This window comes from Leishmania major, chromosome 17, assembly GCF_000002725.2.
Source record: "Leishmania major strain Friedlin complete genome, chromosome 17".
NCBI lineage: Eukaryota > Euglenozoa > Kinetoplastea > Trypanosomatida > Trypanosomatidae > Leishmania > Leishmania major.
Window position 1 is genome coordinate 150,723 of NC_007258.2, and position 13,974 is coordinate 164,696.

At 60.7% G+C, this 13,974-nt stretch overlaps 4 protein-coding genes across 4 annotated transcripts; all 4 read right to left on the bottom strand.

Annotated features, from left to right (window-relative positions):
- Nucleotides 1-175: 175 nt before the first annotated feature.
- On the bottom strand, nt 176-4,300 carry LMJF_17_0310 (conserved hypothetical protein; the record flags this gene model as incomplete). The annotated part of the gene is made up of 1 exon (XM_001682233.1): nt 176-4,300. The coding sequence occupies one exon, from the start codon at nt 4,298-4,300 to the stop codon at nt 176-178; it is 4,125 nt and encodes a 1,374-aa protein (XP_001682285.1).
- Nucleotides 4,301-5,817: 1,517 nt separating this feature from the next.
- LMJF_17_0320 (conserved hypothetical protein) lies at nt 5,818-6,807 on the bottom strand (the record flags this gene model as incomplete). Its single annotated transcript, XM_001682234.1, has 1 exon — nt 5,818-6,807. The coding sequence occupies one exon, from the start codon at nt 6,805-6,807 to the stop codon at nt 5,818-5,820; it is 990 nt and encodes a 329-aa protein (XP_001682286.1).
- A 509-nt stretch (nt 6,808-7,316) lies between these two features.
- LMJF_17_0330 (conserved hypothetical protein) lies at nt 7,317-12,272 on the bottom strand (the record flags this gene model as incomplete). Its single annotated transcript, XM_001682235.1, has 1 exon — nt 7,317-12,272. The coding sequence occupies one exon, from the start codon at nt 12,270-12,272 to the stop codon at nt 7,317-7,319; it is 4,956 nt and encodes a 1,651-aa protein (XP_001682287.1).
- A 1,068-nt stretch (nt 12,273-13,340) lies between these two features.
- LMJF_17_0340 (conserved hypothetical protein) lies at nt 13,341-13,775 on the bottom strand (the record flags this gene model as incomplete). Its single annotated transcript, XM_001682236.1, has 1 exon — nt 13,341-13,775. The coding sequence occupies one exon, from the start codon at nt 13,773-13,775 to the stop codon at nt 13,341-13,343; it is 435 nt and encodes a 144-aa protein (XP_001682288.1).
- Nucleotides 13,776-13,974: the final 199 nt, after the last annotated feature.

A 13,974-nucleotide genomic window follows, 5' to 3' on the forward strand; every position in this document is an offset into this window, starting at 1 on the left:
GGATGCGAGGGTACTCTCCGCAGAGCACCGCATTCAACAGTGTACGCTGGCGAGGGACTTCGAGTACAGAGGCACGGTAGGGAAAGAGAGAGAAGGGCTGGTGGATCCGGCAGACGCTCCTCACAACGAGTGCCGCCGCCAGGAGCACCTCCCCACTCCAAGTCCGTGCAAAGGCTTACGTCTTGTCCACGTAAGCGTTCGTCTCCAGATCCAGGTAGCACTGCAGTACGCCGTCGTACATGTACCGACCCTCCCTGTTGCCGAGCTTTGCGGAGAGCGGCACGTCGTTTTGAGGAGCTTCATGATGAGAAACGGGTGCATGCTGCGGTGGGTCACCAGTCCAAGCGGCTGCGGGAAAGCCGAGCGTCTGCTGCTGAGCGAGTGGCGATGGCCCCACCGCTGCCCCGGCATTGCAAGTCGGTAATGTCGCTGCAGCGGCGGACTGGGGCATGCGCACGACGGACGGATGTGGCATAGGTGGATGCGCAGAGGGGTATGCAGCTGCGATGCCGAGCCGAGGCGGTCGCGGACCACCGCCGGCGCCGGAGGAGGAGTCAGAGAAAGGATCGCAGTGTCGATCACCACCGCCGCTGAACGGTGTGATCGTGGAGGGGTAACGGCCACGACTCGCTGACAGCGTGGGCATTGAGGAGGACGGCAGCCACATTTGAAAGCTGCTGACAGTACTGAAGCTGCGGCCGCTCGGAGGCGGGGGAAGAGCCTGCGCACCTACGCAGAGCTCTGCCCCCTCGATGAAGCCCTGACGGCTCTCCTGTTGTGGTGCAACGCCCAATTTACTAGCGACGGCGGCCGAGAGGGGGGTGTGCATACCCGAGGAGGTGGGACCGGTGTTCTGCCTGGCGGACCAGGTCGCTAGGCGTCCTGCACCACCGCTTTCTGCTCCAGCAGCACGTATCCGCCCCGGCAGTGGGGTGCCCGTGAGTCGAACCTCATCCTGCAACGCGCGCTGAGTAGCGTCGCCGACGGACGGGGAATGGCCAGGCACGGGGACGGGACGGCGCCACACAACTGCCTTTGTAACTTGGCCAGATGATGACTTTGACTGTGGCATCACAGCCGCCACTACCTCTGCAGCTGGGGTTTGTGATTCGCTCAAAGGCCGCGGCGCCTGCCGCAGCAGTGGAGCCCCCTCACCCTTCTCCGCACCAGCCGTGTAGCTTGAGGAAGCACCGCCAGCACGTGGCAGCGCCTCGCCTACAGCCCCGGAAGTGGCGGGTATCCTCAGCATTGAAGGTGTCTGCAGAGTCAGGGAGACCGAGTGGAACGTCCAGGAGGTGGCAGCGCTTGTCGGCGGAGGTATCGCGGCTGAAGGAGCGTCACCGACGCCATCGTTGTCACCACCGTCGACGAGGGAAAATGAAGCGGCCGAGGAAGACGAGGAGAGAGACGCCTGGTGCGCACGCAGCCGCTCCGCCAGTGGGGTACGTTTCGCAGCGGCAGTCGCTGGTCGCTGGTATGAAGCTGGCAAGGAGAGCGGCCTCTCTGCCGAGCTCCACAGCTCGAGAATAGCATTCGCGTCGTTCGGGGCAGCTGATGTTGTCGCCGCACACTCTGCGACTGCGACACGCGCAATACTGTCGCATGTTTGCGTCGCCATCGCAGCCGCTGGTGACGCTGGCGGCAGGCTGGGTACGGCCGCTGTGGCGGCCACCGCATCGCGCGGCGTGCCACCCAGGACTGCCTCCATGAGCTCAGCAGGAGCCGTTGGGCCAGGAGCAGGCGGAGGCGGCGGGGATGAATGGGTTGCAGCAGCGCCTGTGAGTGGTGGCGGTGGTGCCAAAAGTGGCGGCACTGTCGGTGTCACAGTGCTGACGGCCGGTCGAGCACCTTGCTCCGCAGGCGGTGGCGTCACGTGGCGCGACGGTGGACGCCTGCCGAGCGGCTGGGCAAAGATGGAGGCAGCAGCGGCCGCCTCCTCTTCTACACCCGTCAGCACCATTTGGATGCGACGCACCCGCTCGCTCATCGCATCCATCAACTCCACAGCAGAGGAGTAGGACACAACGGATAAGACTGAAGTTTCTGAGGTTGTGGCGGTAGTTGTCGTGGCGCTGCTAGTCGTAGAAAAGAGAAGGCCAGTCGCTCCCACGGTTGCGGGTGCCGAGAAGCCCTCCTGGCCTGCGTCCTCTATCACGACATCCTCTCCCACTTGCTGCACCACCCACTCACCCGTGTGTCCTGCATTAAGCGCGTGATGCGTTGCCTTGTTGGCAACCGGTGGCTGCGACGGTGTGCAACGCAGAGGAGGCTTCCCCGTCATGAGCTGATTCGCTGGGTACTGCGGCGGTGTGGCGGGTGCGAGCTGCTCGGCGGCCGACACCTCGCGGACAACGAACATTTCCGCGTCGTCGGAGGCCGAGAGAGACGCCGCGTCAACCGGAGAAGACCAGGGAGAGGTGGAGGATGGAAAAAAAGGCGACAGAGGGGCAGCTGAAGTCTGCGCGTGCGCTGCCGCTCCCGAGCCGGTGAACTGATGTGCAGGCTGAGGCTGTGACTGCTGCTGATCACGCATTCTTAACAGCTCTAGGGCTGTGTGGTGCAGCACCTTCGACGGTTCCGGCTGCCTCTTGCATACGCGTGCTGCTGCGGTCTCGCTCTCAGGTTGGTGTCGGTACGAATTCAACAAGGCGGGGCTCTGTTGCTGATCGGGCTTCGGCTGACGGCGCGGTAACTGGTGCGGCGGTAGAGTGGCAGACAACGGTAAGGTAAGGGGCTTGCTGGCGGCTGCTGTGACTGCCTGTGCTGCCCGCCGCCTTGCGGTGTCCTGTGTCGCGTCCCTAGCCCACTCTACAGCGCCTCTGCCAACGTCACTGGCACAGTTGTTCGCCTTCCACCGCACCTGCGTCGCCTCGACGCTGTTGTCGCTGTCTCTCGTATGCGCCTCGCCCTCTCGTGACGGTTCTTCCGCGGGGGTCAGCAAGGCAGGCACCTCGCTCAGGACATGCTCGTCTCCCGTTCGCACAAACACGCAGAGGCTCTCCCCCGCCTCGGCTGGAAGACGCAGAGCCTCCGGTGGAACCCAGCAACTGCCGCTGCCGCTGCTGCGCTGCTGCAGTGTTCCGGAGCCTCTGCGATCGCTGTGCCCCTCTCGATCGGCGTCCCTGACGATCTCCTGCGCGCCCCCGATCGGCGTGGGCATGAGAGGCATCGTACCTGGTACCCCATCCGCAGTGACGAGATGGTCCATGGCGGGGTGAGGAAGTGGGAGCCCGTGGCCGGCGATGATGCGGCGCACGTAAACTCCACCTGTGCTAGCAGCGCTGCCGCCCGAGCCGATACGCAGCTGCTGCAATCGACAATGCGTCCCGCCTGCCACCACGGCGCCGGCTGCCTTGCAAGACTGCAGAAGCGCCTCGAGGTCCACGAAGAGCTGCACCCACTGCGCCGTGCGCACACATTGCAGGGGTATCTTCGTGTGGTGAGTATGTCGCTGTACGGCGTGCCCGGTGTTGGTGAAGCGCAGCCGGTACCCACCACTGCTGCTGCTACTGCCCCCACCGTTGGTGCTGCCCCTTCCTCGAGTACTATCGGAGGAAGTGCCGGTGCGGAGGACGAGCTCAATGTAAAAGCTGCCGGGTGGCGGGATCGGTGACCCCGGCAGCTGCGGCCGCGATGCACCCGCCTGATGTCGCGCAGCGGTTGACAGGGTAGGAGCTGCTACGCAAAACTGCACCACCACAATGGTGTGCACGGCAGTGGCCGCGAACAGCAGAGGCGTGGCAACCATCCCCGACGCTGGTGTGGGTGTCGCGGCGAGCGCCGGCAGTCGCATGCACGAGGAAAAGTCAACCTCCGTGCCCGGAATAATGTGCAACAACTGCGAGCGTGTGTCACGGTCGTAGACGCAGCGAATCCCGCTAGAAGACTGGTGGGACGCTCGCGCAGCGGCGGACACTGCTGCGTGCTTCGCATTGCGCTGCCTGGCTGCCCTACTGGATGCTACCGCTGCAGATGCAGATAGAGAAGGAGGGCCGCCTGCGGATTGTCGGTTGAGGGACGCTCCGCGAGCTCGCAGATATCCTCCGCGGGGTACAGCCGCAGCAACGTTGCCGGGACGCTCCAGGGTGACCGTCTTGAGCCCCTCCAGCGGACGGGGGCCTTGTGGACTGAATAAGACGAGGCACGGCACGGTGCGGTGCGGCGTTGCTGCGACAGGAGACTCGGCAGGCGAAGTTGACCGGAGACTGGACGATGTATGGATGGCATTGGGGCGAGGTTTCAAGCCTATGGCAGCTAGCCCGGCACGCAATGTAGCCCGCGGCGTGGCGGCGTTGCACATTGCCGCATCGCCAAGGTCGTAATATGGCTGCGTCGATGCCTTTTCATTGACGCCACTACATCGCTCGTCTTCTTTCCTGTAAGGCTCTCTCACGTATTCACTGAGGGGTATGGGTGTCTGTCGTTGTTTCGACTGACGCAGCCCCTGACGCTGCACTCCCGCAGCGATGGCAGCCGTCAGCACCAGCGGTGCCGGTGCAGACGGCGGAGGCATGTGGTGACTAAAGAAGTAGGCGTTCATCGCTTCTACTGGCCCACCGTCCCCCTCCGCCTAGTCGGCAGGAATGGGGTGGAGAGCGAATGTGAGAGAGGGAGAGATGGCGGAGAGCTGCGGCAGAGAATCGAAGGCCGGCATGCATAACCGCAGCTGATGAGTGCAAGCGTGTGCGCGTGCGTGTGCCTATGTATGTGTTCGAGGATCACTAAGATCTACTCTAGCGGCCACAGAGCAGGGAGTAACACATGGGGGAAAAAGCAACGAGGGACACAGAGAGGAAGAGAAAGGAGGAGGGGCACATGCACACACGTACGACGCCTTCGGCGTGTGGGTCGGGAGAAGAAGGGGGTACACCGGACTTTCGGCACGAGAAGCGAAACAAAACTACAAATCACAAAAGGCAGCGACCGCAACACCGGCAGTGAAGGGAGTGGTGGTTGTGGATGCTTCCAGCGGCGAACGTGCCCATCACCACCACAAACCCACTGCCCAACCAACACTCGCGACTCCGACCTTCTTCGTCGTTTTCCTGCGTTTATGTGTGTGTGTGTGTCTGTGTCTGTGTCTGTGTGTAGGTGTGGTCAGTGAGCAACGACTCGATAACGAGCGTAGCACCGTTGCGTTCCGGTGCAACGGGGTCGCGGACAACCTCGTTTTGGTTGTTGTATGCACGTGCAGGGTGTGCGTGTGGAAAGTTGTTGTAACGGAGAGAAGGAGGGGGAACAGAAGATTTCGTGGACACGGTGACGCCCGTTGCATCGGCGCCTTAAACAGGCGAATAGCAACGAAAGAAAGAGTCGTGGTGGTACAAAGAAGATGTAAGAAGCAGCATCATGGCGTCACCAGCATTCATGCATGTACCTGTGTGTGTGTGTGTGTGTGTGTGTTTGTGCCACCACCAACACCAACACCAACACAACCATCAGGGATGATGCTCAGGTGCTCAACACCGCGACACACACACACGCACACACGTCGTCACATAGAAAAGCGATAGTGAGCAGGTGGGTGGCTCACCTCCAATGTCGTTTTTCCTTGATTTCTCGCGTACTCCTGACGCCTTGTGCTGCAGCAGTTGCTTGCATGCATCCTGCCAGTCGGACGCAGCTCTCTTCAACGAGTGGCAGCAGCGGCAAAGAAGAGCAGAGAGATCGACACACACCAGGGGTGAAGCAGCGTTGCACAGAGAACAAAACAAGCAGAAGCGAAAACGTCGGCCCGGGCAGAGGCACTCCCCCACTCGCGTGATGGACGTAGGTGGGGAGAGGGAGGGGGCGGGCGGCAGTGCGGAAAGGACGCCCTCAAAAATACTCAGGATAGCACCGCTCCAGCTCCCGTGCCAGGGACGCGACTGAGCGACGCCGCCGGCGCTGCCGACGTTCGTGAGGAGGGCAAGAATCTGGGTACACACTGTCGTCGACGCCACGCTCGTCTCGAGGTGCTGTCGGTGGCGGGTCCGTCGGGTGGTGTGCAGTGAGAGCAGTACCCACAGACACCGAATCCGTTTTCAGTGTAGGCCACTTCTGCGGAGCATAAATCGACGGCACCTCCTCATCCTCCAACGGTGTCGGTGATGAAGGGGCGTTGTCGTGCGTAGCCCGTGGCGGCGTAGCCGTGACGCCGTGCAGAGGACTCGGGCGCGGCAGAAGAACAAAGCGCGGCCGTGCGTGAATTGTGCGCCCTCGCCCAGGGCCCACAGAAGCAGCGGTGGGGAGGGTCTGCGCAGACGATGCCGCGGAGGCGGTACGAGCACTGTTACCACAGAAGGTGATGCGGTCACCGCCAGCGCCAGCGCCAGCCTTTGAGCTGTTGCCCACAGCGTTCACAGCCTCCTCGTACGGAATACAGTGAAGCTCCATAACCTCCTCCACCAGTATGTCGAACCCGCACAGGTGCAGCTCTGTGCCCACCACCCAGTCCGCCCCACGGTGTGCGCGCTGCATGCACGTGAAGATCTTGTTCGGCGCCTGCCCCACCGCTTTACACTGCAGCACGCACGCCCTGTTGTCCTTGTCGTACAAGTAGGAGACGTCGTGGGCGACGGAAAGGGCACCCTCCCGCTTCGCCCGTTGCTGGCGAGATCCGCTGCTCCGGCGAAAGACCACGTTAAACCGAGAGGCACCGGCTTTGGTGGGTGAAGTAGCATGGCGGCGGCCCTTATCACCGGCGCCCATGGCTGCTGCCTGCGGTGGCTGCCGCCTTGACATCGGTGTGTCTGTCGCTGTCTGAGTGTATGCGAACAGTACCCGCGGTGGTGCAACAAGAGGAGGCCCCCTCCGGCCGCCCATCATCGAGTTCCCAAGAGCAGAAAAAAGATAAGCGAGGGGAAGATGGCGAGGGAGATGGGCAGGCAGAGGGAGGGAGACATGCTCAGGGACTGTTCGCCATGAAGAGGTGGAAGTCGAACACGAGAGAAACCATTGCCCCTTCCTCCCACCTCTGTAGCCAGTTGCCACAACGAAGCAAACTGCAAGATTTGCGTCGTCTTTAGAGCGGCTCCCGGTAGCGAGTGCAGCCTCGTCGACTTCGAACCGCGCGAGGTGTACCCGTTCAGAGCCTTGCAGCACCGAGCGGCAGATATAGGTGTGCTCTGTGATGTGCAGATGCGCTTGCTTCTTTGCGCGCTCCGTTCTTGATTGATGCCTCGTCCTCCAGCGCAGGCTGGTGCAACTCGCAACGGCGCGCAGACGAAGCGCGCTTGATGGGAGACAAGGATAAGAAGCAGTGCTCCTCACTCGCGCTGAAGTACCAACGGCAAGTTCACGGGACACCGATCGTAGTGCAACGCCTCCGCCCTCTCTCATTGCCGCCGCTGCTTCTCCACGGATCGTGGGGACGGCTCCGTTGCCACCAAATCGCGGAGCGCATTGCAAACGTGTCGATATAGCTGCCAGGCGGCCTCGTTGCCCGTGGCGCCGACAGCGCGCGCCGCCACCCAAGGACGATCAAGACGTTCCCTTGTGCCTGCACATGACTTGAGTTCACCGTCTTGCTCTAGCAGTGGTAGAGCGTTGCCATCCAGAGATAAGCCAGCGTGCGAAGAAGATCGCGAGCCTGGACACCGGCGCTCCGCTTGAATCTCTACTAAAGCCTCCGCCACCCACACCATCTGATTCGCCAAAGACGGATACGCGACCACACTGGAGTTTATGCGGCGAATGCGCACCTGTGCGCGGCGCCCCACCCACCGCATCAACAACGCCTCCACCCGTTCCGCAGGCGTCGATCGATAGCTGTCTTGAATGCGCGCCAAGTCACAGGCGCGCGCGCACAAGAGTCCTCGCAGCTCCTCACGCACCTTAAGCGGCAGCCCACACTGCTGTGTTATGTCACTGAGCCACCGGGTGATCTCCTGCAGAAGGCGGGAAGGGTGCTCAGTGAGTGGTGGTGCCGCTGCAGCGACCGCACCAACACGCGTGCCGCTCGCCCCGGTGCCAAGCGGCGACCAGCGACGAGCAAAGAGAGAAGCAGCCGTGCATTCAAGCAGGATACCGTCCGCACCGCCACCGACACTGGCGTCGACGGCACCGCTACCTGCAGCAACAGAGAATGCCCCAAAGGAGGTGATCCTGCGAGATGCCCAAGGTTGCTGGTCGGCGAAACCGAGGGGAACGTTACCAGCCGCGGTAGCTGCTCCACTACGCCCGTCGCGCATGCGCACCTGCACCCTCGACAGCATCACCCGGCGGCTGAGCCTCCTCCCGCTTCCCACCCCACGCGACAGCGAGCCCAACTCGTCGACGCTGGCATCCTCTGCGGCGACGAGATGAACCACTACATCACTGTCGAGGTAAGCACTCAGCGCCCCCGCGTAGGCGTGCCAGATGCTCTTCCCATTGTGCGTCGTGTCACGCCACGCCGCGTAGGGGCCCAAGTCCGGGCTGCAGGCCGCGCCGCTAACAGAGCCGGGAGACGAGGGCGACAGAGCTGCCCATGCCGTCCGACTCGCTGTGGTCCCCATGGTGGCTCCTGTCATGTGTGCTGCCGCCTCCTGCGCAGCACCACGCACCGCACGGAGAACGATGGCGACGGCGGTTGTGTAGGCCTCACCTGAAGAGGCAGCAGTGGCTGTGCAGCCGGGGACGACGCACAGCTTGGAGCCGTCTGTCCTTACGGCTGTCACCCCGCACTGCGACCGGCGCACTGCCTGAACTGACGCAGAAGCGGCCACCTCTGTCGCTGCATTTCTTACGGAGGAAGGGAAGAGCACCGAGCAGTCAAAGTTCAGCTTGTAAACAACAGGAGCAACTCCACCCCAGACGCTGTTCCGATCCAGTCCGCTGCTGCGCACAAGCTGGTTCAGCTGCGCTGGCCGCTGCAACAACTCCGACACATCGCGGTACGCCTCCAGCTGTGCCAACACAGCAGGAAACTGGAGGCGCACTGCCTGCCAAGCAGCTGATCGCCATGCCTCCCGCTTCGTCCGGCCCACGCCATGTCCCAGAACAAACGGAATCGCCACCGGAGCAGGGCACATCGGCGAGACAGCAGGCGCTGATGGAGACGCCCCATTCCCCATCAGGCTCTCAAGGTAAAGCGTGCATGCCACGGCAGGTGGTTTGGCGAGGCGACTGCCGTGCTGCCCCCGTGTTGCGTACTCGTTGGCTGCCGTATCTACGTGAATGGGCTTTGAGGTGTAAAAAATCGTCGACGGCTGCGCTGCCTCTCCTCTCTCCCTCTCCACCTCTGCGCACCCCTCGCCCCAGTCAGTACCAGATGCAGCACTCGTGACACGGTCACGCGGGGGTGGAATGCTGTAGCTGCACCTGTACTTCCCCGCAGCACCTTGCAGCAGCTCACCCAGCAGCTTGGGAGCCGCGTAGAAGCGCGGCTCGTATGGAAGGTAGCCGCTACCTGTGCCGGCAAACATGGGTGCCGCTGCTGCGCACCACGCAAGAACGTCGCTCATGGGTGGGAGGATCGACACTAGCGGTGCGTAGCGGGCTTCCGAATAGATGTACTCAAGTGCCCGGCGACACAGCAACGCCAGAGCAGGAAAGATGCCTGAGACCGCCTGTGCAGTCGTTAAGGTGACGGTGCCGAAGCAGCAAAGCGAGGGGGGCTCAGTCACGCGTTTCTCGCACAACCACTCGGCCTCGGTCACCTCGCTCGCGCTGCTTCGCACCGCGTCTACGCGGCACCGCAAGATAATGACTTCCACACTCGCCACCGCCGCCTGCTTCCCATCGGTCATGGCAGCAGCGCCGAGCGAAGCTCCCATGCACAGTTGCGCCTCCATCACACCTGCACGAGGCGGGGCTGCCTCTTTGCCTAGAGGTCGGCAGTTCCACGTGACGTCGTGGCCGCCAGTCCACCACCCTCGATCTGCTTCACTGCCCGCCTCTCCTGCAAACGGCTCAGCAGTCGGACCAGAGTCTTCCAAGAGGCGCGCAGACAGAAGCTGACGGGCATATACACCCCTTTCACCGTTGATGCCGCCGCCCTCCGCACCGGCGCCCGCACGCGTTGCAGCGACTTTCGCAACAACCTGCAACACCGTCCATAACGCGCCTGCCTCTGACGCGCAAGCCCCGATGCACGCGCGCACAGCTGCGGCCACCACCGTTCGGTCGTGCGTCTGATGTCCTGCGCATTGGTTAGTCCTCGCTAAGTGGTCGGCCCCCGTGACGTCGGCGGCTGCGATGCTCCGCTGCAAGGAGCGCTCCAGCAGCTGACGGAAGCGCTGCCACCGGCACTGCCGTGACACCGACCGAAATGGCCGCTGCGCCACCATAGAGGGTGGTGCGTACAAGTCTTGCCTAGGAAAATTCTGCTCCACCGAGAGAAAATCCATGCGCGCCACAGCGTCCACTGCGTTGGTGGCGTGCGTTTCCGCAAACAGCACGCGTTGCCCCAGTACGTCGTAGAAGAGCATCGCGCGCGTCATTGAAGGGCCAAGCTCATGGTGTGTCGACCCGTCGAGAAGCGGGGTCGCCTCCGACCTCGGCTGCTGCGCATAGCTTGGTGGAGTGGTGCCGATGGTGAAGCAGCGCACCTGCGGCGACGCCTCAAACCACGAAAAAAGGAGGAAGTCCAGCCCGCCTCTCGCAAAGGAATTCTTTACAGGGACCATTGGATAGCACTCTGCAGCGGCAGTGGCGACACGGCTAACGACCTGGTCGTACAAGGAGCAGACAGCAGCAACCAAGAGGAGAAGAGGACCGCGAGGGTAACCGGTATCTGCGCACGAGAGCCATGCACGAGATGATGCCTCGGAGCCGGACTGAATCGCATTCCGGTGATGCAGCACAGGGTCACTCACGGCACATGCTACGAAGCAGTCCCGAGGGGTCTCCCAGCACACATGCACCCTTGTCAAAACGTCCACATCCCCGTACAGACCCTGAGCAAGCTCCTGCATACGGCGCGCCGGATCATGCAACGCTGTTTGTTCGAACGTGATTTTTGGATAGCTTCGCAAGGGAAGACGGAGAGCTGCACGCATAAAAGCGATCATCGCGACCACGTCGGGGCAGTGCCACTGATTTTGGGCTAGCAAATCAGTGGTATCTTGCGCAGTATTCGATTCTACGCCCCATGACTCACCATGTGAGAAGAGCCCCCGCTGCAGCGCTGCAGAGTCACAAAAGGTGGAAAAGAATGGTGCGCGAGGCCACTCGAACGCCGACGCGACTGGTGACTTGCAGCGCACTGAGGCAGTGGACACCCCTTCAAGGACAGCGTTGGAGTCCAACATCAAGGCGCTGCACGTGGACGTGGCACTGCGGTACAGCGACGCTTTAGCAGCCGCCAAAAGCAGCAGAGTAGCACCAGTCATGCATTGGCGCGGCCATCGCAGCTCCTTGAGTGCCGGTCTGCTTCTGCAAGCGTCTTCATCGACAAAAGGGCGCCGGATCGTGACCGCTGAAATCGGAAAGGGCAAACAGATTTCGTCGGACACCACCAGGCCAGCGGCTTCTCCTGAAGGAGCTGAGCTCGCAACCACGAAGCCGCTCTCTTTAACACTTCCTAGTGGTACACAACTGGGCCTAGTATGGCTTTCCTTGGGTGCGCGCTCCACAGGCGTCGTAGTGACGCTAATGCTGTCAGAACCTGCAACGCACCGAAAGCGCAAGACCACGTCTGCAGCAACAGCAGTGCATGACGAACCCAGGGAGACGCTTCCGTAGCGCAAAGCCCAATTCAGAACGCGAACGTCCATTTCACTCGTGCAGCAGCCCCCGCATGCCAACTCATTCAACAGCAGCGCACCTTCTCGGCCGGCTTCTCGCCACTCATCCACTGCATAATCTTGCAAGACATCGAGAGACTTGAAAAGAGCCAGCTTTATTGCGTCACGCGCGCTCGGTGCCCGGTCGCCTGTTACGCCAACATCATAATGATGCGCGTGCTGCCGGCACTGAAGAGTTTGCGCTTGGGGATCAACAGCACTGCCCCTCCTCAGCGGCACATTTCCGGCAGCGATTTTATCGCTCTGACTTCTTGAGACAGTTTCAGCATCAGCGATGGACGCAAGCTCCGCGGCCACTGTGGCACGGAACTGCGGTCGAGTTTTCAGTGCAAATGGCGCGCGCAAAGTAGCGGGACCAGCTCGCGCAGGCTGCGCACGCACCACTCGTACGAGTGCGTGGGCGTTCAGAGCTGTCAAAAGCGCTACAAACGAAACGAATAGATCGGAATCGAGCACCCGCGTGATCCTTGCCCACTCCGTCGATGAGGGAGCAATAGCCAGCGCATCGATGATCGCGCCAAGCTCCGCCTCTTCCCTTGAGGCGGCGCTCGCCTCCGCCACCATCAAACGGCATCGGTGATGGAGCGGAATACAAACCGACGTCTGGTACAGAGAGTTGTGTCCTTCACCTTTGCCGGTGAAAAGGTACTTCCGATTTGGTGGCGTGCGGCTGACATAAAGGCCGGAGCAAGGAGCAGCAACACGCCGCGATGAGCTCTGTGCTTCAATATTGCTCAGCAGTCGAGCATACAAATGGCGATTCTCGGCAGCTATGCGCTTGAGTTCACGGTTCCCGTTGATCTTCGACGCCAAGGGCATCGATCCACTGTCGCAAAAGGAATGCGACGGAGATCTCCAGAAATAAAAGCAAAGCGCCGATGACCACCACCAGCGCAAAAAAAAAAGATGGAGGTGTTCGCCTCTTGATATGATGGCCCCAGCGCAAGGTTGAGAAGAAGTGCGCCGGAGTGGCGAAACGAGCACGCCGAAGGGTGAGGAATACTTGACGAGTCACCTGTGCAGTAGATTGATTACAGGTCACTAACGATACGAACGCACAGCGACAACCTCACAGCAAAGGAGAAAGCATTCCATCAAAAGAGTTCGAGCGAGAAAAGGAGCTGCAGAGCACAAAGCTCTGCAAGCCCCATCGCTTTGGCTTGGCGTTTTCCGCAGCCGGCAGCGACGCACCGAGGTGAATGTGCCAAGGGAAAACAGAGAAGGCAACATGTGTTCAAGGCATCGCATTCTACATGTGCATCATCCACGAGCAAATCAGCATCATTCCTTTCTCTTTGAGAAATGGCCTAGCTGATGAAGGGATCTTTAAGCGAAAGGTCCAGCAAAGAGCATGTATCACCCTTTCGTCAGCCGACGCCAGTTCCTCTACACGAAAAAAAGCCGCCTACGTGGTGGTTGACAGAGCCGCTTTCCATTCCTCATTACAGAGAACTTGGTGCTTGTTTCTTTTCTGGTTCAGTCTCACCGGCAACAATAAGCATCAAGAAATCAGCATCCTTCACTCATTCGCTTGCTGGGAAAAAAGGGTCTCCTTGGCTAATTTGTGCGGAGAAGAAACGGCGAAAGAAAAAAAAAAGAAGAAGCATAATCTAGAATAAAGGAAACCAAGCATCACAAAGCAGGCTGGACGTAAGTCAAGGCGGAGCACTTCTTGCAGTCGATCTTCGCAACGCCAACATCGAGGATGATGACGTCAGCAATAGGCTTATAGGTTACACTCAAATTCAAACCGCTTGCCGTGATGACTGCGCCAAGGCAATCAGAAGGGTCTTTGGCAGAAGTCACCATCAACGTGTGCGACTTGGGATCGTACGAAAACGCCTCATTCTCGCACTTAAGGTTCATGCCCAGTCCCTTAAAGGCCAAATCGAACAAGCGTTTTTCGTACTGTACAGTCAAATTGCCTACCACAAGGCCACTCGCGTAGTTGCCGCAGTAGAGGCCGTTTGGCACCTTCTCCCTGACTGTCATCGTGATCGCCAGTGCTGCGGCAAAAGCAGCGACAAGCGCCACGGCGCAGAGGATGCACTTGATGGTACGAGGCATGTTTTTTGTCGCGTTCGGCTGCACACACTGATATTTCCCTCTGTGTATAGCACACGAGAAACTTTTAAAAGGGAAATTGAACTGTGGTGGAATTTGAGCGGGGCTTGCTGGAGGATCTCGTAGGGGAGGGTCTATAAAAGGGAGAGGCAGAAGATGCGAGCAAAGGACCAGGACGAGAAAGATGCAGGAAAGGCTGGGA